The sequence below is a fragment of the Vitis riparia genome, chromosome 2 (genome assembly GCF_004353265.1).
Source record: "Vitis riparia cultivar Riparia Gloire de Montpellier isolate 1030 chromosome 2, EGFV_Vit.rip_1.0, whole genome shotgun sequence".
In the NCBI taxonomy this organism is placed as follows: Eukaryota; Viridiplantae; Streptophyta; class Magnoliopsida; order Vitales; family Vitaceae; genus Vitis; species Vitis riparia.
In genome coordinates, this window is record NC_048432.1 from 13,112,219 (window position 1) to 13,138,871 (window position 26,653).

The 26,653-nt window shown below is 30.4% G+C and overlaps 1 protein-coding gene and 1 long non-coding RNA gene across 3 annotated transcripts; one reads left to right on the forward strand and one right to left on the reverse strand.

Annotated features, from left to right (window-relative positions):
• The first annotated feature begins 8,903 nt into the window (after positions 1 to 8,903).
• On the forward strand, positions 8,904 to 10,239 carry LOC117930462 (protein FAR1-RELATED SEQUENCE 5-like). Its single transcript, XM_034851124.1, has 3 exons — positions 8,904 to 9,570; positions 9,670 to 10,157; positions 10,216 to 10,239. Exons 1-3 carry the CDS (start codon positions 8,904 to 8,906, stop codon positions 10,237 to 10,239), a joined length of 1,179 nt encoding a protein of 392 aa, XP_034707015.1.
• A 14,576-nt stretch (positions 10,240 to 24,815) lies between these two features.
• On the reverse strand, positions 24,816 to 25,748 carry LOC117927651. 2 transcript variants are annotated; one of them, XR_004653381.1, is made up of 2 exons: positions 25,498 to 25,748; positions 24,816 to 25,362 (listed from the first exon to the last, which is right to left on the reverse strand). It is a non-coding gene; the product is annotated as an uncharacterized LOC117927651 (long non-coding RNA). The 2 variants fall into 2 exon arrangements; XR_004653379.1 differs by having other exon boundaries at positions 25,476 to 25,748.
• Between the last annotated feature and the right edge of the window lie 905 nt (positions 25,749 to 26,653).

Below are 26,653 nucleotides of genomic sequence, written 5' to 3' on the forward strand. Positions count from 1 at the left end.
TTATTGATATTTCTGATATATCCCTAAAATTGAAGTACCGATATATCCGTAATTATCGGTATTTTTATCCTTGATTCTAATTATATATATCAGAAACGTTTAAATATACAGCAATAAGTTTTTATGGATTTTTTTCCTCCTTAACACTTTTTTAATGGATTTTTTCCTGCTTTTTAATTTTTTTTCTCAACCGATTGGGTGGTAATGTTCAATATTTTGACATGTTATGAGTAGCTAGCAATTTAGGGATAATGATTGGGGATATGACATTTTCTCCACTTCTCCACTTCACTACTATCCTATAGCCTATAAATAGTCCTCCACTTCCCATCTAACCTGTAACAGCATTTAAGCACTTAGATAATTAGGATGCAGATAACATGTGACTCCACTACACAAAATATTAAAACTTATTTTTTTTAAATCTATTATCAGAAATAATTGCCAAATACAGTCCAAAGTAATAATTCCTTTTTATGAAATTGTCTTTAGAAAAATGGGTAAATAATAAAATTTATAATTTTTTTTTTGGTTCTACATTTTTGTTTTTAGAATTAAGATATATCACTCATGTTTGTTAACCATTTTCTTTTTTTAAAATTTGATGGTACAAAATAATAAACATAAAGGTATCAAGCATTTAAAAATTATTCTTTCACATTTATAAAATAAAAATCTATTTCAAACTTAAAATGTTTTTAAACTGTTTTTAATATTTTAAATATATTTTTAAAATAAATTTTATATTAATTTTTATATTTAATATTTGCAAAATAAATTGTCACGCTTAATAGGAAAAAGAGTCAACATAAATTGGGTATTCTAACCAAAGAAAAATCAATGATGGTGTCTATTACAACTTGGACAAAAGACAAAATGATTATTTTTGGAAACAAGTTTTTATTTGATGTAGATTGAAAAATGCTTTTAAAATTAAACAATTCACCAAATAAACTTATTTTCGAAAAATAATAATATTGAAGGGTGGGAAAACATGCCCTACTCCTAGGCTCCTAGCTCCCTTAGAATGAGTAAGGTTGCTTCACACGTGACCCGTGAGGTAATTACTTAGTGGAAACTGTGGAATTGTTGGTTTGTTTTTTTTGACTGGATTAACTTGTGCTTTTTTTATTTATCAAAATGTCTAAATGAATTTTAAACAATTGAAAAATCAACTGACGAGTTCTGTACTTTATCTTTTTTTTTTTACTAAATTAAAGTTCTCCAATGGCCATTAGGAACATTGTCGGGAATCACTTTATTAAAAAGTCAACAATTAACATGTTGCATGATTTTGCCATACAAGAGCAAATTTTAAACTACTACACACGCAACATGCATGTTTACTATTTTTGAAAATTCAAACGTTTTGGGTATATTTAGTAACAGTTTTCAAAAACTTATTAAAAATTGTTATCTAATGTTTTATGTGAAAAAAAAATATTTATTTTAAAACCTAAAATGTTTTTAATCTGTTTTTAATATTTTTTTAAAAATAATTTTTATGTTTAATATTTTATTTTTAATAATTCTATATGTTTGTATAATTATTTTTAAAAATAACCATAAAAAACAAGTGAAGATAATAGAAAATAACTAAAAGATGTTATCTAAAAATATCATATTTTTTATTATCAAATGTTTTTTTTTTTTTTTGTTTTTTGTTCTAGAGCACAAAAAAACTATTCTAAAAAACAGTTATCAAATAGACCATTTCTATCCTAAAACCAACAAAAATTTTAAAAATTAAAAAAGCGCTTAAAGTAATATTATTTGGGCATCTCTTTGAAATTATAAAATTGAAAAATACTAGTGAAAGCAAATGAACCCTAAGTATTAAAATATAAAGATATAGCATAAATGAACTGGGATAGAGTTGAAGTATGAAAAGACTTAAACCTGGCTTAATAAAGTGGCTGACAGAAAAACAACTTTAGTTTTATACTACCGTATTAAAGTCTAAACTAAGAAAGAAGATTATGTATATACGGTAACGTGTTTTTTTTCTTAGAATATTATAAACCCTCTATTTTGTTCTTTTGACACATTCCATATAGGATTGTCCTCCTACATCCTTTGATGCTTTAATGTGCAATTGTGGTTATTTTTTGAGTTGTTTTTAGCTCTTATTAATTGATGGTCCACTAAGACTATATCGATGACTAATTTTGGATTTTCAATTAGATATTTTGGAGAGACTAAGTGGATCCCTATTTCGTGTGTAGTGATCCTTAATTATTAATTTAGGACTTTGTTTTTTTGATTGAGTTATAGCATATTTAGGTTTGTTTAGAATTCTAAAATCTTAATTCTTACAAATAAATTCATGTTTTAAAATAATATAATAATTGATATCATATTCTTTAAAAATATAAAATACAATAAGGTTTTGATAATGAATTGGAATGAGGTATTTTTTTTTTTATAAAGAATGATTTAATAAGATTCAAGTTTTTTTTTTGTCAACTTTATCTTATAAATTATAGAAATTGAGGTATTAATCAATATATTGAATGATTAAATTGAGAAATAATATGTTAAGATTATTAAATATATATTCAAAGCTTTATTTTATGATAAAATAATTTTATTTTTTAACATCACAGGAATCCTAAATCAAAATAAAGATTTGAGTTTATTAATATATATCAAAGCAATTCTTTTTTTAATACTTTATGAACCAAAAACAAAATTATAATTTGAGTTTATTATGGTTATCTAATTCATGTCTTAAAATATAAAACAAAATGTATTATTTTTTTTTTATAATAAACATGCCAAAATAATTATTATTTTTAGATATCATGAATCATAAATAAAGTGTATATGATATTAAAAATCACACATCAAAACATAAAATAATTTAATTTTGTAAATCAAAAACAAATATGCAACTTGTATGATTTTATGAAATATTTATACTTAGCTTTCATATAATTTAAAACATACCAAACACACCTTAAACTAACCCATGCATCAACCGTCCATCAATATTCTCCATAGGTCATTAGCCTAGCTTCCCATTTCTCTCACCCATCAATTGTGTTTTGTTGCTACTTGCTACTGCTCATATTTCAGATGGCTTAAAACGTATCTTAACCTCATACCACTCTCTCTTCAAAGCTTATTTTTAGTTGCTCAAGACAAGTACTTCAGACCATGCCATACCCTGCAACACCCTATTCTTTAGGCAATCAAAAAAACCTATCTCTACCACCTTCATCAGACATCAAACGTCTTTCTTCTGACACAGCCCATGCTTTGGGCTGCCCAAAACCATCTATCATAATGAATAGCCACCCATGCTTCCCATCCACTAATTCTCCCTCCTTATCCCTCCGCACATGCACATTTTGATCAGCAGCACCCAGCCTCACTATGATGTCGTCTTCTTCTTTCCTTCAAACTAAACACCATAGCAGTTTCAATATGCAGCAAATCATCTGTGAAGAGGTGGCAAGGATGGCTCGACCCAAACGTTTTTTGGTCATCATGTAGAACTCGATTGTCAACTCCATCGAAACTCACCGCGGGGAATCCGACATGCAACAACAAGAGAATCCGACGGGCACTAGACAAATGGGATGTGTACCAGCAGAACGTGCCATGAGGAGCAGAAACGATGAGTGCGCAGCTGAATTGCAGCAAGCTTCAGCCTTATTCAACCCACAACTCGTTCAGATGCTAAAAGGACTTCATGGATGAGGTCTCTTGAGGCTTGCCAAGATTTTGCTGTTGCAGTTCTTTAATCCTGACAGGTTTTCCCTTTCATGGATGACTTTTTTTATTTTCTTGTCTTGGGCCCTTTAGATTTAAGATTGTTTTTCTTATAAGTGATTTCTTGGTCTCATTATGCTGTTATATTTGACATTTTTGCTTCATTCCTGATTGGAATATTGTTCTTTCTTATATTTTCTTCCATTTGGCATAACAGAGTGTTTGCCATGGATTCATATATGATCTTATTGGATTTTAATATAGTCATCATTTCAATTACAAATGTTTTCTCTATTTATCAATTGCAATGCATAATTTTTTATCTCAGTTATTTTAGTATAGATGAAAAGAACTTGAAGTTTCTCTTCTTACTCTGAAAATAGGAGTACTGAAAATTACCCATCAGTCCATGTGAAAGGTTGTGGGAGTGAAAAAAATAAAGGAAAATGGGGAGGAGAGGCAGAAGGTGGAGAGTGGAGGCATGAAGGTGGGGAGGAGAGGCAGATCACCCAATAGAGAATAGAATAATCCTTACCTTCAACAAATGGGCCATGTTCTCTGCTCTTCGATTCAAAGGCCCCATTAAATAAATAAATAAATAAATAAATAAATAATCTATTACTTTCACAACCCTACCTATGTTCTGTGGCCTATCAGATAAAATCCAAGTAGTTAGATTCACAACTCTAACACCCTCATCATGCCCTCCACCAGCTCCCACCCAAAAAGAGATAAATTATATGATTGTTTCTACTTTTTATTTCGTTTGTTGTCATAAAAGGAATTATGATAAGTAATTTTCAGATTTTATGGTTGTAGTGACTTGTAAGTACTAATTCTTGACTCCTTCATTTTAACCTTATACTTTACTTCTACAAACCAAAATATGATTTTTGGGTTTGGTTAGAAGCAATTTAAGGGGGAAAATTGATTTTTAATTTAAAATTTAAATTTCTTTTTTAATATTCTTTTTATTTTTAGTTTATCAGAAAAAATTATTATATTTAGAATAAGGAACTGATTTTTCATTCCTACATTTTGAAACATTGGATTATGTGATTTTGAAAGTCAAATTGATTATAAACAGGAAGGGGCTAAGGGTTGGATGGGTGGAAGGAGAATCATTGCATGGGACAGTATGAATATTGACACAAAAAAAGATACTTCGAAAAAAAAAAGGGGGGGTTTGGTGTAGTTTGCATAGATGCACGAGGAAGCTGATTGATTCCCAATGAAAAGGTATAAGAGTAGAAAGAAGAAACAGGAGCAAAGACTTCAGTCTGACAAGGGGAATTGTTTTTTTGATGGTAAAATTCCATTTCCACCACATTTCCCATCCAAATCAGGAACTTGTACAATGATGCCATCGCACATGAGGAAAATCATCTGGCTTTCACTATTTTATGCTTGTATTTTTTTGTGGCATGTGGCATGATGTCACTTGTCCAGGGGACGTGAACGCTACTTTCCAAATTTGGTTTTCCCTTTCCACCACCTCCTACTTCATCCTACTCATCCATAATCCATCTCTCTCCCCCCACCAAAAGATACCCTGCAAAAACAGTGGTCCTGATGTCACTTCTGAGCCTAAAAACACAAGCAACCCTTGAACATGATATAAATATATTTACTCAAATGCTTGTATGCATAATTCTATAAAGTTATTTACTAAAATTTTATTTTATTAGAATGCATCATAGTGTAGAGACTGTCTAAAGATTTCCATGCATTTATTTGCAAGATCAATGTCAATAGGCAAACAAAATCATTGGGATTTGGTACATTAGTTTCTATATATGTAATATATTGAACATGGTAACTACAAAACAAAAAAAAAAAAACTATGTGAGATGAAAGGATGTTGAATAAAATAAATGCATGACTAGGGTTTAATTGGATGATTTTACAATCTCAAATGCCCTTTCTCATACAAAATGACATCCAAGGATGTGTTTACTTAATGTGTGGGAGTAATGTTCCTACTCTAAGGAATGCAAAAACCAATAATTAAATAAAATTATTATTATATATTTTTAAAAATTATTCTCATTCTAAAATTTTGTTTTGAAGGGATTACAACTTCATCTTTTTTAAAAAAAAAAAGTGAAAGAGTTTAGAATTTAATTTGACATATTTATATTTCATTGACTAGGTATAATTATTAAGGATTTGATATTTTTAATATTATTTAAATTTGATAAACAATTATTAATATTAATATTTATATAAACAAAATAAAATAAATTTATTAATCCCCTTTACATGTGTTGATAACTACTTTAAAATCAAGTGAAACCCACAAATATTAAACCAACTTTCATTTCATTTCATTTCAATTATCATCATAAATTAATATGGGTTTGCTCAAAAACACATTATTTAAAGTGTCTTTTCTTTAAATTTCACTTGCCTCATTCGATATTTGAACTAAATACACTTAATAACTGAGAGTTCAAAATTGAAACCCTTTGATAAGACACATGCTAAACAACCCCCTTGATAAGACCGGTGATGGTTGAACACTGGTATAAACTTCAGTATGAGTAATACTCAAGATGGAGATAAGCATGTTGCATGGAATAGATCAAACACAAAGGTGTACCTCTAAATGGTTAAACCCTACAATGAATAGAATATGAATGTCTAGACACTTAATTGGTTTTCATATGAGATGACTAACTCCTTGCAAATGTTATTTCATAATGTGTCCAACATAGCTAAAAGACAATGATGCTCTCTCCTCATGCCAACAGCATCAACCGCAACCTCTTATGTCATCAGCTTGGGTTAAAAAAAAATGAACCAAAGAAAGAAACAAAGAAAAAGGAACTTAACCATAAACCAGTCTTCTGATATTGCTAATCATATAAAGACTAGCCTAGGCATTCATAGTAGTAAATTGATGTTTCACCAAATATTCATCAGATAGTCACAAACAGGTAACTAAATCCAATTGAATGTTTTCCAAGGCAATCTCTTAGCAAAAGTAGCAATAACTACAAACTCTCATTATGCCAGACCTACCAACATAAGTCTATTTTATTTGGAAAAGAATGGTATTGCCATCTAGTTTCGGTACGTCTAGCAACTACAAAATGGACTCTCTTCAAACGTTTAGTTTCAAATTAAGCAATAGCTTGCTTCAAATATGCAATCAAGTCAGCCCGTTCCTGAGGCTTCTTTAGTCCAGGGAACACCATCTTTGTTCCAGGAATGTACTGCATAAAACAAATTTTACAGAGTTATTAGTTACAGAAAACAATGAAAAGGAAGTAACCTGAAAAAAACAAATTCCAGCTTTGTAAAAGGATATCTTATCCTTCGTTTGTGTTGTATCCACTGTAGTTTGTAGTTACCATGTTCAATGTAGAATTATCTTATTTCTGATCATTATACAAATGCCTTCTGGGATAATTGGATAATTGAATAGGAAGTCATGTTACATCATTTAATAAATGTCATAAAATATATTTATATCGGATTTCCACAAATTCCAGATTTGAACAGGAAGTCATGTTACATCATTTAATAAATGTCATAAAAAATGCAAAAAAAAAAAAAAAAAAAAACAAAACAAAACGAAAATAAAAATTTAAACCCAATAAAGGATATATATTTTCATGGAGAATAAATATCTAATCCAATAAATTTTCATAAAAACTATTTGTACTTTTCACAAAATTTTTAATGGTGGCCTATTAGGATTTTCTTTCAAGTTGCTTCTAGATGGGAATGGGTCTAGATAGAATTAAAAGAAAAACAAAAGAATTGAAAAAAAAAAATGAGAAGTGAAATTTTCAATATTTACTAATATAACCTTGATAGATTTATAAATGAAATTACATTGACTTATAAATTATTTGTCAAGATAGCTTTTACCAACCTTGACATAAGAATATTTTAACCATATATATTGACTTATAATTTTTCTATCAAGATTGTATTGCTATAAATTAAAGAAAATTTTAGCAAATTCCATATATGTCATTATTGCCTTTATTTAGCTACCTTGACATACAAATATATTAATTTTATATTGACCTATAAATTCTCTGTTAAGGTTGCATCATCATAAGTCATGGAATAATCACTGGAATTCATATATGTCATTATTCCTTTTAACTAAGTTTTATATGTCATAGTTGTCCATTTAAATAAAAATATTGACATATACTACTTTAAGTAAAGATAATATATGTCAACAATGACCCTTTTTCTTGTAGTGCGGGTACGAACTTTCTAAGACCAGGTACGAACTTTCTAAGACCGAGTACGAACTTTCTAAGAGAGGGTACAAACTTTCTAAGACCAGGTACGAACTTTCTAAGAGAGGGTACGAACTTTCTAAGAGAGTGTACAAACTTTCTAAGAAAGGGTACGAACTTTCTAAGAGATGGTACGAACTTTCTAAGAGAGTGTACGAACTTTCTAAGAGAGGGTATGAACTTTCTAAGACCGGGTACGAACTTTCTAAGAGAGGGTACAAACTTTCTAAGGGAGGGTACGAACTTTCTAAAGGTGGGTACGAACTTTCTAAGGGAGGGTACGAACTTTCTAAGAGAGTGTATGAACTTTCTAAGAGTGGGTACGAACTACTTTCTAAGAGAGGGTACGAACTTTCTAAGAGAGGGTACAAACTTTCTAAGACCGGGTATGGAATTTCTAAGAGAGGGTACGAACTTTCTAAGAGTAGGTACGAACTTTCTAAGAGAGGATACAAACTAGATAATATAATTTTCTAACTACTCTATCTTTTATATTTCAGTTTCTTCATAGATACAATGGACAAAGGCAAAGGAAAGGAATTTATCATTGATTTGAACGATGAAGACTTTGATTACCAATATGATAGCATTGTTAAAACTGAGTCTGATGAAGAGGCCATTCTAGTTTCGGACAAGATTTTTAATGATTTAACTGTTGAAGATGTATGGAAGATGGAGTTTAGCTCAGTAGAGGAGGCAGAAGAATTTTATAATTTATTTGCTAAAGTTACCGGATTCAGTGTTAGAAAGGATGATGTGAAATGAGATAAAAATCAAAATATAGTATCTCATAAGTGGGTTTGTTCGAAAGAAGGATATCGACATAGAGTGTGTTTAGAGAATGAAAATCGAAAACGAGAACCTAAGGCAGTAACTCGAGTTGGTTGTGAGGCAACATTTCAGATTGTGTTTAATAAACAAATGAACAAGTGGGTTGTGAAAGAGTTTATGGCTGATCATAATCATCCTTTGGTGGAACAAAAAAATGTCCAATTCCTTCGATCCCATAGGGTCATTAAAAATGCAGATAAAGCTCAATTGAATGCAATGCGAGGTGTTGGCATGGGAACTAGCCAAATTATGGATTACATGGTGCAACAATCAGGTGGATATAAAAATGTTGGCTTCACAAAAAAAGATCTATATAACCATGTTGATGCTGATCGTAGAGTTCATCTAAGAGATGGTGATGCAGAGGGTGCTCTGGCGTATTTGTGTGGAAAGTCTGAAATGGATCCATCATTTTATTACAAGTACAATGTTGATGAAGACAACCGTCTAGCAAACCTGTTTTGGGCAGATTCTACTAGTAAATTGGATTACAGTTATTTTGGAGATGTGTTAGCATTTGATACAACTTATCAGACTAATGCTTATAAAAAACCGTTGGTCATACTAGTTGGCATTAACCATCACCATCAAACTATAGTGTTTGGATGTGCATTATTGGTAGATGAGAGTGTTAGCACTTATACTTGGGTCTTGGAGACTTTTTTGGATGCAATGAATAACAAGAAGCCTCTTTCTGTTATTACTGATGGGGATAAAGCAATGCGTAAAGCCATCAAGAGGATATTTCCAGACTCTTGTCATTGATTATGTGCTTGGCATATTCAACGCAATGCATTCACTAATGTCCATGTCAAAGATTTTACTAATCATTTTTCTAAGTGCATGTTCATGGAAGGCACTGTTGAAGAATTTGAATGTGCATGGAATGACATGTTGGAAATGTTTAATCTTCATGGACATAAGTGGGTGACAGATATATATGCTAAGCGTTCTAGATGGGCAGAGGCTTATTTAAGGGGACATTTCTTTGCTGGTATGAAAAACACACAAAGGTGTGAGAGCATGAATGCATACTTGAATCGTTTCCTTAAAACTCGTTTGAAGCTGTTTGAGTTTGTCAAGCATTTTGATAGAGCACTCTCACGTATTCGTCATAATAAGGCAAAGGCAGAGTTTGAGACACACCATTCTTCAGCTGTTCTAACAACCAAACTCTATGCACTTGAGAAATATGCAGGGACTGTTTTCACAAGGCAATGTTTTCTAAAATTTAGGGATGGGATGAAGAATGCAGAATTGTTTTTCCCTGTCAGTACAGAAAATCATGGAGGTTATCGTGTCCATACATTGACCAAGTTTAGAAGCCCTGACAAGATTTGGAAAGTAAGTTATGGTAATAGTGATCAGTCTATGAAATGTACTTGTATGATGTTTGAGTCAGTTGGTTTTCCATGTCCCCACATGATTGTTGTAATGAAGATAGAACACCTTGAAGAAATACCTGAGACTTGTATTATGAAAAGGTGGTCTAAGTTAGCAAAGGAAACGGTCCAAGTTCATCATGACAATGAAAGTCAAGGTGATGCGACTAACATCATACGATATGGTGCACTCAGCTCTATGTGCTCACGGATGTCTTATTTCGCATCTCAATCGGAAAAAGCTTTTAAAGAGGCTAGATGTGAAATACAAAAACTCACTTGTCAAATGGAAGAACTTTGTAAAAATTCAGTGGAAGAAAATGAACGAGAATATTTGAAAGCTACAAAACACCATGTTCGAGATCCTATCATTGTGAAGACGAAAGGTAATCCGGGTAACTTAAAAGACAAATTTAAGAAACCAAGGCATTGTGGGAAATGTAAGAAAGTAGGACACACTGTTCGAAAATGCCCAGAGTTCGTCAACACTCACAATGCATTTATCAACATTGAAGATTCAATTGAAGATATGGTATGTTCAAACACACATTCACTAAATTCATTAATTATTCACTTTATAGTTATTTTTATTTGGTTAAATTGGTTGAAATAAAAAATTGAATTCTTTATATTAATACAGGGGGACATGCCTTCATTACTAAATCACAACATGGAAGGTGGATCAAGACACGGGACAAATGAATTTTCTCAAAATGTAAGTTTAACATTTTTTAAGTAATTTTTATTATGATGTGAAAAATATTACTTATTAGAGTAATTGAAAAATTAAATCATATTACAGACAACACTTGGCACATTTCAGAATGGTCCAGAAACAAGCTTAAATGATTCATGGCTCGGGTTACATCCACCAAATTACTTCACAAACCAAGTAAGAGTCATAGAATAAATTATTTACACCACATATCATATATCTATATATTGACAGAAGTTTCTTAACATTTAGTATTTAATCATATGGATTTTTTTTCAAAATATTATGTATAACTGTAAATATTTTCAATGTAGGTCACCATGAACCACTTTACATCCGGAATTTCGAGAGCAAGTTCTACATATCATAACCAATGAGTTGTATTACAATGCAAAAAATTATGTACAAAAAAAAATCAACTCTTGATTGTATTCTATACTCTTCTTCTCTTTATTTTTGCATGATTCTGAACTTTATCTAATATTATAGCTTTCTCACTATTTTCATCATCAAGAAGTAATTCGATTGCCAATTTGTGTCTTATAGCTGTAGAGTCCCAATGGGAAGGGGTTGAACTTGAGTACATGAAATCGGATCTTCGCATATGATTAATGACATGGACTCCACAATCCCACCTAACAAATAAAATGAGTAAACATTTATCTAGTTAGTACATAGAAATATTATCTTGAACACATTATATTTGAAGAAACAATTATGCTTGCTTACCCATTGGCTTGCACATCTACCCATGTAGGTCTTTCAATGGGAACACTTGATAAATTCTTTAGATGCCCATTGAGATTAAAAAAATGTGCACACTCTTCAACCTAATATTCATATCGTTATATCTTTTAGCAAAATAAAACATGCTATTTAACAACTAACATTAAAAAGTAATAAAATTCATTAAAATATAAGACATACCACAGTTCTCACAGATGAAGTTCGCATGTCATCCCTTTCTATTGATGGTAATGAATCCAATATATGAATATTATGTTGATGAAGATTTATAACACACAAATACCAATGATCCGGACATGTATCGTGCATCGGGATGTATATCTAAACAAAACACACATTTTAGCATTGATAATTGTTTACAACTATGATATGAATCCAACTTCAAATATGTACCTTAATGCAATCATTCATTTCATCCATGTGTTTGATAATATGTGTGAACATCTTGGTAGCAATTGCCAATTTTCTACCACCATGTAAGATTATTTGCTATGCAAAAAAAAAAAAAAAACATATATATATATATATATATATATATATATCACAATATTTATTAGGTTTATTTTTTTTCTTTAATAAGAAATATAATGGATGAACATACCGCAAATGTGGTGGGTAAGTAGCATCTGGTAGGCCATATTCCTTTGAATTTGTTCTCAAAACTATTAAGTTTGCATGCAAATACATTTATGATCTAAAAATGAAACACAAAAAAGTTAACAATGTTAATTATGTAATAGAATTAGTAAGAATTGGGTTTATCCTTGTATTACTCACCACATCAAGTAATTCTTGTCTAGGCCCTAAAGTCAAGAAGTCTGCTCGACTTGCATGCTCATATTGAAAATTAACAAGAAGTTCACTGCAAAATATAAGATATTTAATAAGTATAACTTTTAAAACATGACATACATAAAGTATAGTCAAAATAATTGGTTTACACACCTTTTGTCCAATGAAACATCAAACACATAAGCAACAACTAGAGACTCAAGTGTACTCAAGGAATGTGAATCCTCCACGTTCGGCAAAATGGACATGGGGATTATCTATATTGAAAACATCTCTAACAAACATTAGTTATCGTTCACTATATTATTAAGTATTTAAAAAATACTACATCAATGAAGTGACATATTACCTTTAATACCTTTTGTGATCCAACAACTATGCTTGGGAATCTCTTAGGCTTTGGCATCTTATTGGATTGATGAATGTAGGGTGACACCTTGAATTTACTAGGCTTGTGTTCCATTGTTGATCGTGTTTTCTTGTTTTTCAACATATGGAACATCAACATTAACCTATCATGTATTTGAACATTAGTATATATATATGTATATATAGAACTTTGTAAAAAACTAGGTCTTCATAATATGCAAATACCTTTTCATCGTGACATTGATTGTTGGCAATGGGAGAAACATGTAACTCCATGTCACCACATGAGTCATTCTCACTCAATCTCTCTTCTACGACAACATTGCTCATAGGAAAAAACAAACGTTTCAATTCCATATATTTTTCTTCAAATTCTCTAAAAGTTGATTCTTTACAACTTTCATCCATATTAGAAACATTTGTTTGTAGCACAAATTTTTTCAACTTCTCAAAAGCTTCCTCCATACCCATCAAACTTTTTTCTTCAACCTAGTAACAAATAAAAATTTCCAATATCATGAAAAAAAAAGTTTGAGATGAATAAACTAATGTATATAAATATAGTATGAAAAAGTACCTTATGCCATTCTTCTTGTTGTTCATGAACTTTTGCATCTTGTTTATCACCATCTTCTACATTTCTCATATCATTATCTTTATGATCACTTGTTCTCTCATCTTTCTCAACCACCTTCATTTTTTCATCCTTTTCATTTTCCGCACCATTATTTTGCTCTATATCCACACTTTGCCCAATTTTTATAATCCATATCGTGACCTATAATTTATCCATAAACTTTATTATAATTGCAACATCACATAAACAAATAAGCTTTTCAGTTAGTAAATGTATCTTACCTTTGGATCATCATAACCTCCAAGTGTTTTGATTTTACGTTTCATCCTAGAAACCTCATCATCTCCCCATTCATTTATACGAGGGCTATATGCATTAAAACGTAAGTTCATACCCTTCTTTGTGGAAATGTGGTCTAGGTAGAAAATTTGCAAGAAATAAATTCCAAAATAATTATAGAGTTGAATATATCACAAATCTATTATTGTTAAAAATATCAGAATATATCAACTTTATTAAAAGTGTATTACCATTAGAAAAAATAAACATCCAGAAATCCCACTGCTTCGTTTCTTGGATTTAAAGTCATTTATGCCTCGTACAAGGAAGAAGAAAACTATTTGAGCCCAATTTATCTTCTTTATTGATGCGGTATCTTGAAGGAGATGGAGGAAGGAAGGCTTGACACTAACTTTCATCGTTGGACATAACAAGGCAACCAAAACAAATAATACAAAACGAATTTTAAATTCATCCCCACATTTCTTTTCTTGCCGTATTTGGTTTTCTAACATCAACAATGACAATTTTCCCTTCCCATCACAATACATGTTGCATAAATCATTTCGTTTGCTTGTGCATCTCTCTATATCTACCTCCACTCCCTTAGCCTTCAAGCCCAAAATTAACTCAACATCCATTGGGGATAATTTGGAAGTGTTATGCACACTTAATGTGCATGAAAGAGTGTCAAAATTCTCTACCAACCAATGACATAAACTATGATCAAGTTTAGTACATCGCAATCCTAAAATACCTCCAAACCCTATTTCTTGTATGACGACCTTTTGATTAGGTTACAAGTGTTGAAGTAGTTTATACACCCGATCAGGCGAACAACGCGTGTGAAGATACGACTGGAAGTCATAAATATACATAAGCATATATATTTTAAATTGAAAGAAAATATTATCATAATTTAAAAACATAAATTTCGAATTTCTTACCTTTGATGCATTTTTTGAGTTTCGACCCTTTTGTTTTATATATTCATGAGGGCATTTTTTAGACTTCTCTAAGAACTCTTTTTTTTCTCCATTTGAAAGGGATTGCCACTTTTTCCCAATCTCTTTTCGCAACTGTAATATAAAATTAGTTAGTTATCATATAGAGTATAAAAGTTGACTAAAAAACATATTATGCAAATATTCATTTCTTTTCTTACATCATGATTTATTATCAATTCCTTGTTATCTTTTTTTCTTGCGAGTACTTGTTCTTGACCGCAAAAAACATCACATAAAAATGATTATATTTTCAACATATGAATAAATATCCAAAATGAATTAACTATATATGTATATATATTCTTACAAATAATAAAGCCATGAACCCATAGGAAGTTTTGGGTTTGAAGGGGGATCATTCTCCTCAAATGATTGTTTGCTCCTATTTAAAACACAACATTATGAATGTAATTTACAACTAATTAAAACTATGTACTATATTCAAATAATTAAGTGACAAATATAAAATCTTACATATTTGGCTTTCTAAGTCAAGATGCAGTAAGACTGCTCAAAATAAGATAAACTCCTTTTATATTAAGCAACTGTGTAGCCTGCAACATAGTGAGCATACCGATAAGAATTAAGTTTTGAATTTGACAACAATGAGTTTGAAAATATTTGTAACAAAATCGAGTTTTTTCTAAAAATATAAATCATTATTTAATTTATAATTTTTTTAAATATAATAATGTCCAAATGTTTTAAGCTCTTTTATTATTTTTTTCATCTCCTTAGGATCTTGTTTCATTGTATGGTTTAGTCGCATTTTGTAATTTCCAAATTTCATTACAAGTCCTCTAAGCTTCGTAGCTAAAAGTCCACCATACTTTTCTTTTAACGCTTCCCACATTTCATGAGAAGTTTGATATACCTCATACTCAATCATAAGATCATCTTGCATACAACTTAACAACGTTATGCGAGCTAAAGAATTTTTTTGTGAGAGATGCCACATCAACAAGATAAATATACATGTCATGTCTGACATATCAAATTATTTACATGTTATGTACAAAACATAAAAAAAAATGTAATAAATAGAAGGAAAACTAATCTTCTCCCTTGAAACTAAAAGAAACAATGTTAGGATTATACACAGTGTCTTCTATAACTTTAGAAGTTGTTTTCAATAACCATAACCCTCTAAGATTTTTATGCCTACTAGAATTTGAAAATCTTGCATTTCGCAAGTTAGGAGAAATAGAAAGCACTGTTGTTCGTCTGATGGCATTCTTCAAGAAGCATGTTTCCCAGTGTTCCTTGAAAATAGCTACTAGGTCATCAAAAGACCTATTTGTGAAACCATGAGGCCCTTCTTGAATGGATTCCCATATATTTTCAAGAACTTTTTTCTCAGGTTCTGTTAATGACATTTGTAGAATATGCATTTTACGGTTTGACTCTAAGATATATTCCTCTTCGAAACGTTTGAACATATTAGCCACATGATCCACATGTTCATTTGTAGAATGGCTAGGGTCCCTCTTGTAGTTCAAGATTGTATCCAAACGCGGCCAAGGTCCACTACCCCTTAGTACTTTCCTAGTTCTCCTCAATCGTACCATTTTGCACCTGACCAAAAGAATTTAATTTAATTTTAATGAGTAACATATACTCATACTTTAATTAAATATTTGAACAAATGAAATTTTAATTAGAAACACACAATTATAAAAACAAAATGTCTTTTATTGTCCCTCAAATTTTTATTATTATTTTATGCACAAGTCAACATTCATAATTTCAAATAAACAATATAACACTAATAAATGGTATTTTATATCATATCAAGGTACTTTATTTGAGATTTAGGTTCGAATCCATGTTGCATTATTATTTTTAACACTAAAAGGTTCAAAAGTATAAAATTTTATTACATTTTAAATTAAAAATAAAATTAATTTATATAAAATATTTTATTTGAGATTTAGGTTCAAATCCATGTTGCATTATTATTTCTAACACTCAAAAATCTAGAATTTTATTATATTTTAAATGAAAAATAAAATTAATTTATATAAAATATTTTATTTGATATTTAATTTCTAAAATTTTATTAAAAATATGTGATAACATTTTTTTTATTAACATTAATGTATTTAAATAATTAAAATTATTAATAATTTATCTTATCAAATTAATTTTAATTCATAAAATATCAGTAATAAAATTCGAAAGTTCAATTTATATAAAATATTTTATTTGAGATTTAGGTTCAAATCCATGTTGTATTATTATTTCTAACACTCAAAAGTCTAGAATTTTATTATATTTTAAATGAAAAATAAAATTAATTTATATAAAATACTTTATTTGATATTTAATTTCTAAAATTTTATTAAAAATATGTGATAACAATTTTTTCTATTAACATTAATGTATTTAAATAATTAAAATTATTAATAATTTATCTTATCAAATTAATTTTAATTCATAAAATATTAGTAATAAAATTCGAAAGTTCAATGGTAAAGATTTAATCAAAATGTAAATGGATAATTACTAATGGTAATGATTTAAACAAAATATAAATGGATAATTACTAATGGTAATGATTTAATCAAAATATATATGGATAATTATTAATTATTTATATACAAAGATAAATTCCTAAAATGCCCTATTTTAACTGTCTCTCGCACTCGGGGCTGGACGTCAAGAAGGCCTCTTCTCACTCCAGACCGAGAATCCCTAAAAAGCCTCCAGACCAAGAATGCCTAAAAAGGCTCCAGCTCCAGCCATTCTCAATCCTCGCAGGTACTAATCTAATCATGTTATCATTTTTTGTTTTCAATACCCATTTGATTCTCAACAAAATCCGTCCCCCATTTTTGGATCTGTTTGAGGGGTCTTTTTGCTTTTGTGCCATTCGATTTAAATTTCATGAACCCTAAATCCACGATTTTTTAGCCAGGTTGAAAAACACAACCTTTGCCTGCAAATCATGACCAGATTACCAAATAGTATCTTTTGTTTTTTTAAAAAAAAATTGGACAGATTTTGTATTCTTGTGTGCGGCCTGGACCGGTAGGAAATATAAGGAAATTTCCCAAAAAAAATTGGTAAAAATACCAAAATTTTACTGATATTTTTGAATCGGTCAAAATATCATGTTTGTGCATGGCTTGGACTGGTAGGAAATATCGGGAAATTTTCCAAAAACTCGGTAAAAATATAGTCTTTCTCAGAAATATTGCCGAAAATTTTTGACATTTCAATCACTACCATATAACATAAGATGAGTGAAGTACCTATTCTGGGAGAGTAGGTAGAGTTGCTTGCAGGGGAGTTCTTTTCTTGCTGATTTCTCCTCTCTCTGATTTCTCCTTCAAAATCCCCACTCAGCTCACTCTCTCTGTAAATATTCATTTCACCCGAAAATTCCATCTCCACACCCTCAAATTCCTAAAGCTTAACTCTCTAAAATCCGGGAAAGTTGTAATGCCCATCAAACTAATAGCTCACCTCTCTGAAAATAGGCGTCAAGTGTAATACCCATCAGATAAATTTTTGTCTTTAGACAAGATTAAGCAAGATAGAAGCGGGAAAGCAGGTGACCAACAACTTGCTTTTATTTTTTTATATATTTTTAAATTTTTTAAAAATACATAAACCAATTGGATGGTCCAGATTGAACCATTTTCATCCAATGGTCAAGATTGTTTTTTGGGTAGGTACCGAAGTGGTACTGTAGAATTTTCCTTATTTTTATCATTTAATTTGATATATTAAATATAAAAATAAAATATTATTAAAAATTTTAAAATATATATATATATATATAATTTCTTATAAATATTTTAAATTTTAATAATATATAAATAATACATTTATGACGTCATTAATTTAATTACGTTTCTATAGACCCCTTTTGAAGCTCGGGAAAAACTTTTTTCTCCTTTTCATGACATTTGTGGAAGAAATGGGGGGGACCTCCATGCACGAGAGAAGTCGGACATGCAATTGGCCATAGGCAAGGCTGCCCATGAGGGTGGTTGGGAGCTCCCATACTTGCTGATGAGGGAATAAGAAGGTGGGTGATAGCTGATAAAAGGGGCTGCTGTGAAGAGGGGTCCGGTGGGGAGGAAGAAAATGGGAGCTGCTGGTTTTTTTTGCTGGAGAAAAGCTTCCTCAGGCCACCCGTTGTTTGTTGAGGTATGATCCTAAACTCATGCTTTTGAGGTTGTTAATCTTAATATGCCATGCTTCTACTGTAAAATATTCCACAGTCATGCCAATAGTTGTATTTGATGTGTTCATTCTCACCTATGCATGGCCATTTCTATTCCTTACTACTCTACCTTCATTACTTCATACCCGTTTTCTCACCACCCCACCCATCCTAATCATCCAAGCATATGGTTTCTTTAAATATCCACATACCCATCACCACCATTTCTCTCTCTAAACCTTCACATGCCCCCACCACATTTTCTCTCTCTACCTCCTACCACTCATCCCACTACCCATAACCCTCATCTTCATTCCCATGCAAATGTTCACCCCACCACATCCATCTCCAACCCTCCACCCTCCATACCCATTTTCTCATCACCCCACCCATCATAACCATCCATGCATATGGTCTCTTTAAATATCCACATACCCATCACCACTATTTCTCTCTCTAAACCTTCACATATCCATTACCACATTTTCTCTCTCTACACCACGCCATGCATCCATTCCACTCTCCATGCTCTCTCATGCATGCCCTTTACTCATATACCCAAATAAAAACCGTGTCTCTCCCTATATGTGAGGCCTCTTTAGTGCACTCTCCATCAACATAAGAGGGTCTCCAGGGAGTGCGGTTGAAGGAAGGATCCGGTTGGGGTGGTGGGCTGTGAGGGAGTTTGGAGCCTTTTAGGCTTGCCCATAGGTGGAGGTTTGAGCCCAAGCCCAGGTTTGTGATAGAAATGCGTTTTGGGCTTGCCCATATTGGCCTTGAACTTGGGCTTAAGTTAAAGCACCCGACCCAAGGTGATGTTAAGAATGGGTGCCTTGGGCTTGCCCATGTTGGCCTTGAACTTGGGTTTAAGTTGGAGCCCAGACCCAAGCTCTTGGTGACGGTTTTGGGCTTGAGTTGGAGCCCAACCCAGGCATGTTGATGAAGGGCCCCATGCCCCCTATGCTAGCCACCCTCATTGGCCCATGCCCACATCCATTTAGCCCGTTAGGTTGCCCAAATCCAAACAATTCTCTTAAAAACCTCTAATATCCATAATTAATTAATTCAATCATTCCCTTTTATTTTTTATCTTATTTTATTTCTACCAATTTATTTAACTCATCTCAAAGACAATTAAAAGACAAATTATTATTGTTAATTATATTTTTTATCTTTAAATTTATACTATTCAATTTCACTAGTTTAAACATTATGATTGTTAATTATTATTATTACTTCGCACACATCTATTTATCATATTTTAAAATCTCACTCATTAAAGTTAAATTCTAATCATTCAAAAACCCCATATCTTAATTTAAATTTTCAATAATTAGTTTAAATCTCATTTTCATCGATTAGGACTATTATCATATACTTATCTAGCTATTTAAAATCTAAATCTTTCAAGGAAATCCTATGTCTTAATTTAATTTTTCAATAATTAGTTTAAATCTCATTTTCATCAATTAGGACTATCATCATGTACTTATCTAACTATTTAAAATCTAAATCTTTCAAAGAAATCCTATGTCTTAATTTAATTTTTTAATAATTAGTTCAAATATTATTTTCATCAATTAGGACTATTATCATATACTTATCTAACTATTTAAAATCTAAATCTTCCAAGAAATCACATATCTTAATTTAATTCTTCAATAATTAGTTCAAATCTCATTTTCATCCCTTAGAATTATTTATCCCATGTTTATCAAGCTATTTAAAATCTAAATCTTTCAAGGAAATCCTGCGTCTTAATTTAATTCTTCAATAATTAGTTCAAATCTCATTTTCAACCTTTAGAATTATTTGTCCCATGTTTATATAGCTATCTAAAGTCTAAATCTTTCAAGGAAACCATGTCTTAATTTAATTCTTCAATAATTAGTTCAAATCTCATCTTCATCCATTAGAGTTATTATCCCATATTCATCTAGTTATTTAAAATCTAATTCTTCATAAACCTCATGTCTTAATTTAATTTTTCATTCGTTTAAATGTTATCCTCATCATTTAGAATCATTATCTCATATTTATTTAAAGTCCAATCTTCTGAAAACCTCATGTCCTAATTTAACTTTCAATCCCAGAAATTCCATTATCCGCATAAATGTTATTTTCAGTAGTTAGAATTCTTATCCCCTATCTATTTATTTATTTAAGGTCCAACTCTTCAAAAATTCAACGTCCTAATTTAATTTTTAATCCTAAAAATTCCACTACTCACTTTCTATTCGTTTAAAATATTGTTTCCATTAAGTAGCATTATTATTCCATATTATCTATTTAATCTAATCGTTAAAGTTCAATTCATCAGAACCCGACTTCCAAATCTAATTTCCCACCTCAAAAGCTTCGTCGTCCATATATCGTCGTTTAATGATTATTCTCGTTATTAATGCTATCCCATCCACTCGCTTATTCAGTTATTCATATACCAAAGTTCTCATCTCTAAATAAATTCTTAAGTTTTCAATTTCTAAATTCACATCTTCAAATCTCTAAAATTCCATCTTTCGCAATTATTTACCTAAACTTTGTTACTTCACCATCGTTATTATTCCATCCCTTTACTTATTCACTCATCCACTTATCCCCTCATTTAAAATCCCAAACTCTCAAATCATTTTCAAAGTTTCCAACCTCGTTCAAATTTAATTTCTAAAAATTCTTATTCCTGCATTTAATTCCTGAAAGTCCGATCTTCAAATAAACTCTAAAATCCCAATTTTCTTTAAATAACTTTTGAGACTCCAATTTTTCAAATGAATTTCAAAAATCCGATTTTCTCTCAAATAGCTTAATTCCATTCTGGTCTTCAAACAATCTTTTGCTCCTCTTGTTTTTAATAAGCATGAACGAATTTTTTGTAATTCCAAACAATGGAATTTATGGGATTAATTCATGTAAAATAAACGGGTTTTGGTGGGGGGCCCATATATGTGACTGATCGATTGATTGACTAATAGATCGATTTAATTATGATACATGATTGATTTATCCTGCTCTCTGACATGCATGCTAGAAATTATTCCTAAATTATGCACTAACCCCTCTATTGATAACGCATGGTGGATCGTTGCCCAGGTATGTACCCATTTTCTCTCTAATCGCTGTCTATGCATGTCCCGATTCTCACATGTGCATGATCACTCTAAGTATTCATTGATTCCCTCATCAATTGCCATGATTGCTTCATTTTATTAGTAGAGACCCGACTTTAGGGACTTAGAAGGGTGCTACGGTCTTTACCGTACCTTCCCGATAAGTAACCTGACCCCTGAACCCGATCCGGTTTTTCGTAGACCACCTTTTCCAAATAAGAAGTCACACTTAGGGTTTTTCTTTCTTATTTTGTTTATCCTTTAAAATAAAACAAAAATAAGTGACGACTCCAAGTCATTTTCGAATAAAATAAAAATTGAGCTCACCATCGAGTGGGAAACGCATTAAGCCAAAGTGCGGGGTCCACAGTTTCATTTATCGATTCAACCAATAAACCATAAATTAGTAATCTTTTTAGTTTAATAATCAATTTGATTATGAAAATATTAAACTTGTTGACAAAGGGGCCTTGGGAGGTAAAGTAATTAATTATACTGGCATAAAAGAAAAAAAAAGAATTTATAATATGATAAATTAAATAACAAAAATATTAAAAAGAGTTTTAGATTTTATTAAAAAAATCAAATAATATTTACAAATTTTCTTTTTAAGATAGTAAGAAATTTAATCAAAACATTTTAAATAATTTTTTAGAAATATTTTGCTAAGAAACTTGTAGAAAAATTTAAACATAAATCACTTGATAATAATAAAAAATTTATTTAAAAGTAGTCAACTCTAAATTAATAAATGTTTGATTAAATTTAAAATTCTAAATATTTATAAAAATCTTTAAAATAACTAAACATAACCTACCAATAAAAAAAGATGTTTAATAAAATATCAAGTATTTAAACAAATTAAATTTTATCAATGATTAAAATAATATATATTTGAATAATTGTGTACATATTCATAAAAGAATAACTACTTAATTAAATCTAAAAGTCTAAACATGTAAAAAAATCTCAAAATTAAACAAAACATAACCCACAATAAATAAAAATAATAATAATAAAATGTCAAATACAAAATCATAAAAAAATTTATTTTGTTAGATTGATTTTATGTATATTAGGATTCAAATAAATTTAATTTTATTAACATTAAATAAAATTAAAAATAAAAACAAATAAATATTTTATAAAATCTATTCAATATTCATGATAATCTAATTTTTTATTCTATTTATTTTTTCACACACAAAATTAGTTTTTTAGGGGGCAAACTTGCGTTTTTATATTTTTCACTTCTAAAATTCCTAAATAAACAAAATATTAATAATAATAAATTTGATTGAATTGGAGAGGAAATAAATAAAAGATTTTGATGTTGCAAAATACTAATAAGCTTTGAATGGTCACTCACTCTCCTTTTCATTTCTTAAAATGACAATAAATATCCATGAATCATGATAATTATTTTCTTAGTGATTGACATCAGAGAGTAATCTTGATGATCGGAACTTGGGCTCTAAAATTCTGTTATTGTATTAAAGCATATTTTAATTTGTTTTTCAATACTTAAAAGGTTCTTGTTTAAGATAATGTATTAATTTTATTAAAAGATATAGTTTTTGAACAAAAGATTAAAAATAAAGTGACAATAATGATTTTTTTTAAGGCAGCGTGACCCAGTTTTGTTCAACTGAAATCCCATATAGGAATATTGGGTTACCATTAGAATCCACTATTGTAGTTATTTAAGGTAATTTTTAAAGTATATATAATAATAATAATAATTAAAAAAATATTTTCAAATCTACACCTTAAAAAAATTTAATTAAAATAATTTCTTTTTGTTACCATTCCTTACTCCACTTTTAAAAGGGATTTTTTTTTTTTTTTAAGAAAACTATCAAGTAGTACTATAAAATTTTAGAAATATTATTTTATTTTTAAGAATAAAATTATTTTTAAATCACTCGATAAATAACCTATAGTAAGTAAGGTGATATGGTACACTTTGAAATTATTTGAGTTAATTTGTAACACTTTTATTAATAACATTTCTATACTATATTGGTTACTTTGTTTTTTGTTTAAGAATAAATAATATGAATATGAACAAAAAAAAAAATGTGCTTTCAATATCATTTTTGATAATATGTTGTATGATAAAAGTAATAATTTTTTAAAAAAGAAATACTTATAAAATATTAATGCAATAATCACTCAAAACGATTGTTTAAATTTATAAAAACGTTCATTTTCTAACCTATCACTCGAAACACCACAAATCAACATGCCAAATACATGTTTTGAACAAGTCACCAAGTAGCCAAGAAATTTCCTTCAAACTAGCCCACCATTATAGACTTAAGAGACTTAAGTTTTGGACGCGGCTTTACCGACTTGATGGCCCACTAGGACCAACACAATTTTTGATAATATGTTGTATGATAAAAGTAATTTTTTTTATAAAAAAAAAATACGCATAAAATATTAATGCAATAATCACTCAAAACGATTGTTTAAATTTTAAAAAACATTCATTTTCTAACCTATCACTCGAAACACCACAAATCAACATGCCAAATACATGTTTTGAACAAAAGATTGTTTTCATTAGCTCTGAATGGTCAACTAAATAATTCTGGTATTACTTCACCCTTAAAAGGCAACAAAACCGCTACTTGCCAAGAATTTCCTTGGCTAAGGGTCTGTTTACCAAGTGAAACTAGCCCACCATTATAGACTTAACACCACAATCTAGACTTTGAAACCGCGTTTGTTTTTTTTCTTTCAGTTTTTTTCCACAATTTAGAGGAACGAAGTTGCTAGGAATTTTCCTTTTTCCTTGGGCCAAGGGTCTGTTTACCAAGTCAAATTATAGACTTAAGAGGCACGAAAGAAGTTGCCAAGAAATTTCCTTCTATATTAAATTTTTGACGCGGCTCTACCGACATGATGCCAAGGGTCTGTTTACCAAGTCAAATTATAGACTTAAGAGGCACGAACGAAGTTGCCAAGAAATTTCCTTCCATATTAAATTTTTGACGCGGCTCTACCGACATGATGCCAAGGGTCTGTTTACCAAGTCAAATTATAGACTTAAGAGGCACGAACGAAGTTGCCAAGAAATTTCCTTCTATATTAAATTTTGGACGCGGCTCTACCGACATGATGCCAACCACCACAATTTAGACTTTAGACATTGAAACCGCGTTTGTTTTGCTTCTTCAGTTTTTTTCCACAATTTAGAGACACGAAGTTGCCAGGAATTTTCATTTTTCCTTGGGTCTGTTTACCAAGTCAAATTATAGACTTAAGAGGCACGAAGTTGCCAAGAAATTTCGCGGCTCTACCGACAACATGCGCCACTAGGACCCAAGGATACTTCATTGACGGATCTCTTGGGAATTTCCTGAAGTTCATAAATGGTGCCTAGAGCATCACACTACACAGAGGAAGAGCAAAATAATTGGGTTAGTATAAGGAAGAACCAAGTAAAATGAAGAACCAAACTCTCCATGGAAAGAAGATGAAGACAAACATGAACTGCAAATACACCTCCAGCAGGTTTCTCTCATACCATCTTATCCTAAGCCACTTCATGCTGATTGCATGCAAACCACCCAAAACCATAATCATCTGGATTCAGTTCCAATAACACAAGAGAATGATGTTGTATGGATCCCAATCCCAACCCAGTATCCCTTCCTGGGCTACGGTTTGTAGTCTTCCTGATGGAATTGAGTGGTGTTGAGAGAAGGTGGAGGGGTGGTGGTAAGGGAGGTGAGAGATGGAGAGGTTAGACAAGGGAGATGAGAGATGAGCACAAAATGGGAGGGGTGAAGTCATATATATATAGGGGCTGATATGTGGGTCCCCCAACCTGGCAACTCCTTTCGGCTGTTAGCGCTGATGTGATGATATGTGGGTTTCCAACCTGGCAAGTGGCAACTGCCATGCCAAAAAAATAATAATAATAATATAATGAAACACAAAAGTTTTAATTTTCTGTAACATCCAATTTTATAATCTGATGAATCATTTTATAAAAATTTAAAAATTAATAAATAATTTGTAAAAATACAAATTTAATTTCTACAAAAATAAATTAGAATTTATTTTATTTTATAATATAAAGTGATAAACTGAGGAGGTGAAGGAAAAAAATTTAAATAAATTAAATATTATAAAAAAATAATTCAATAACATAATTTATAAATTGAGAGTTAGTTAATTTATTTTATTTTTAATTAAAATTATTTGTGAAAAAAATTGGATGAATATTGAAAATGCAAAAAACAATATAATGGGTTTATAAAGTAAAAAATAAAATAATTGAATAATTTCAATGAAATGCAAGTCTAATTAGACGTTTATAAAAAAAAAAAAAATTGAAATAAATTTAAATAAGTATACATTGCTTAAACATTAAGACAATCATGTACTCAACATTAATTGAAATTTGTATTAATAAAATAATTATTATAATTTAAATTTAATTATATAAAATTGTAGACCCCATTTTGGGGCTTCTTGTTTTTTTTTTTCATTTCATTTGCTGCAGGTTACATTTTTCTAAGCCAGGTGCCAGCATTGCACGCAGCCACGTGTCGTCTCCTTGATGGCGAGCGTGATATACATATAGGGTTAGCCAAATACGAGAGATGGAGGTACCCTTTTGAATGTTAGCGCTGATGTGATGATATGTGGTTTCCAACTTGGCAACTGCCGTGCCA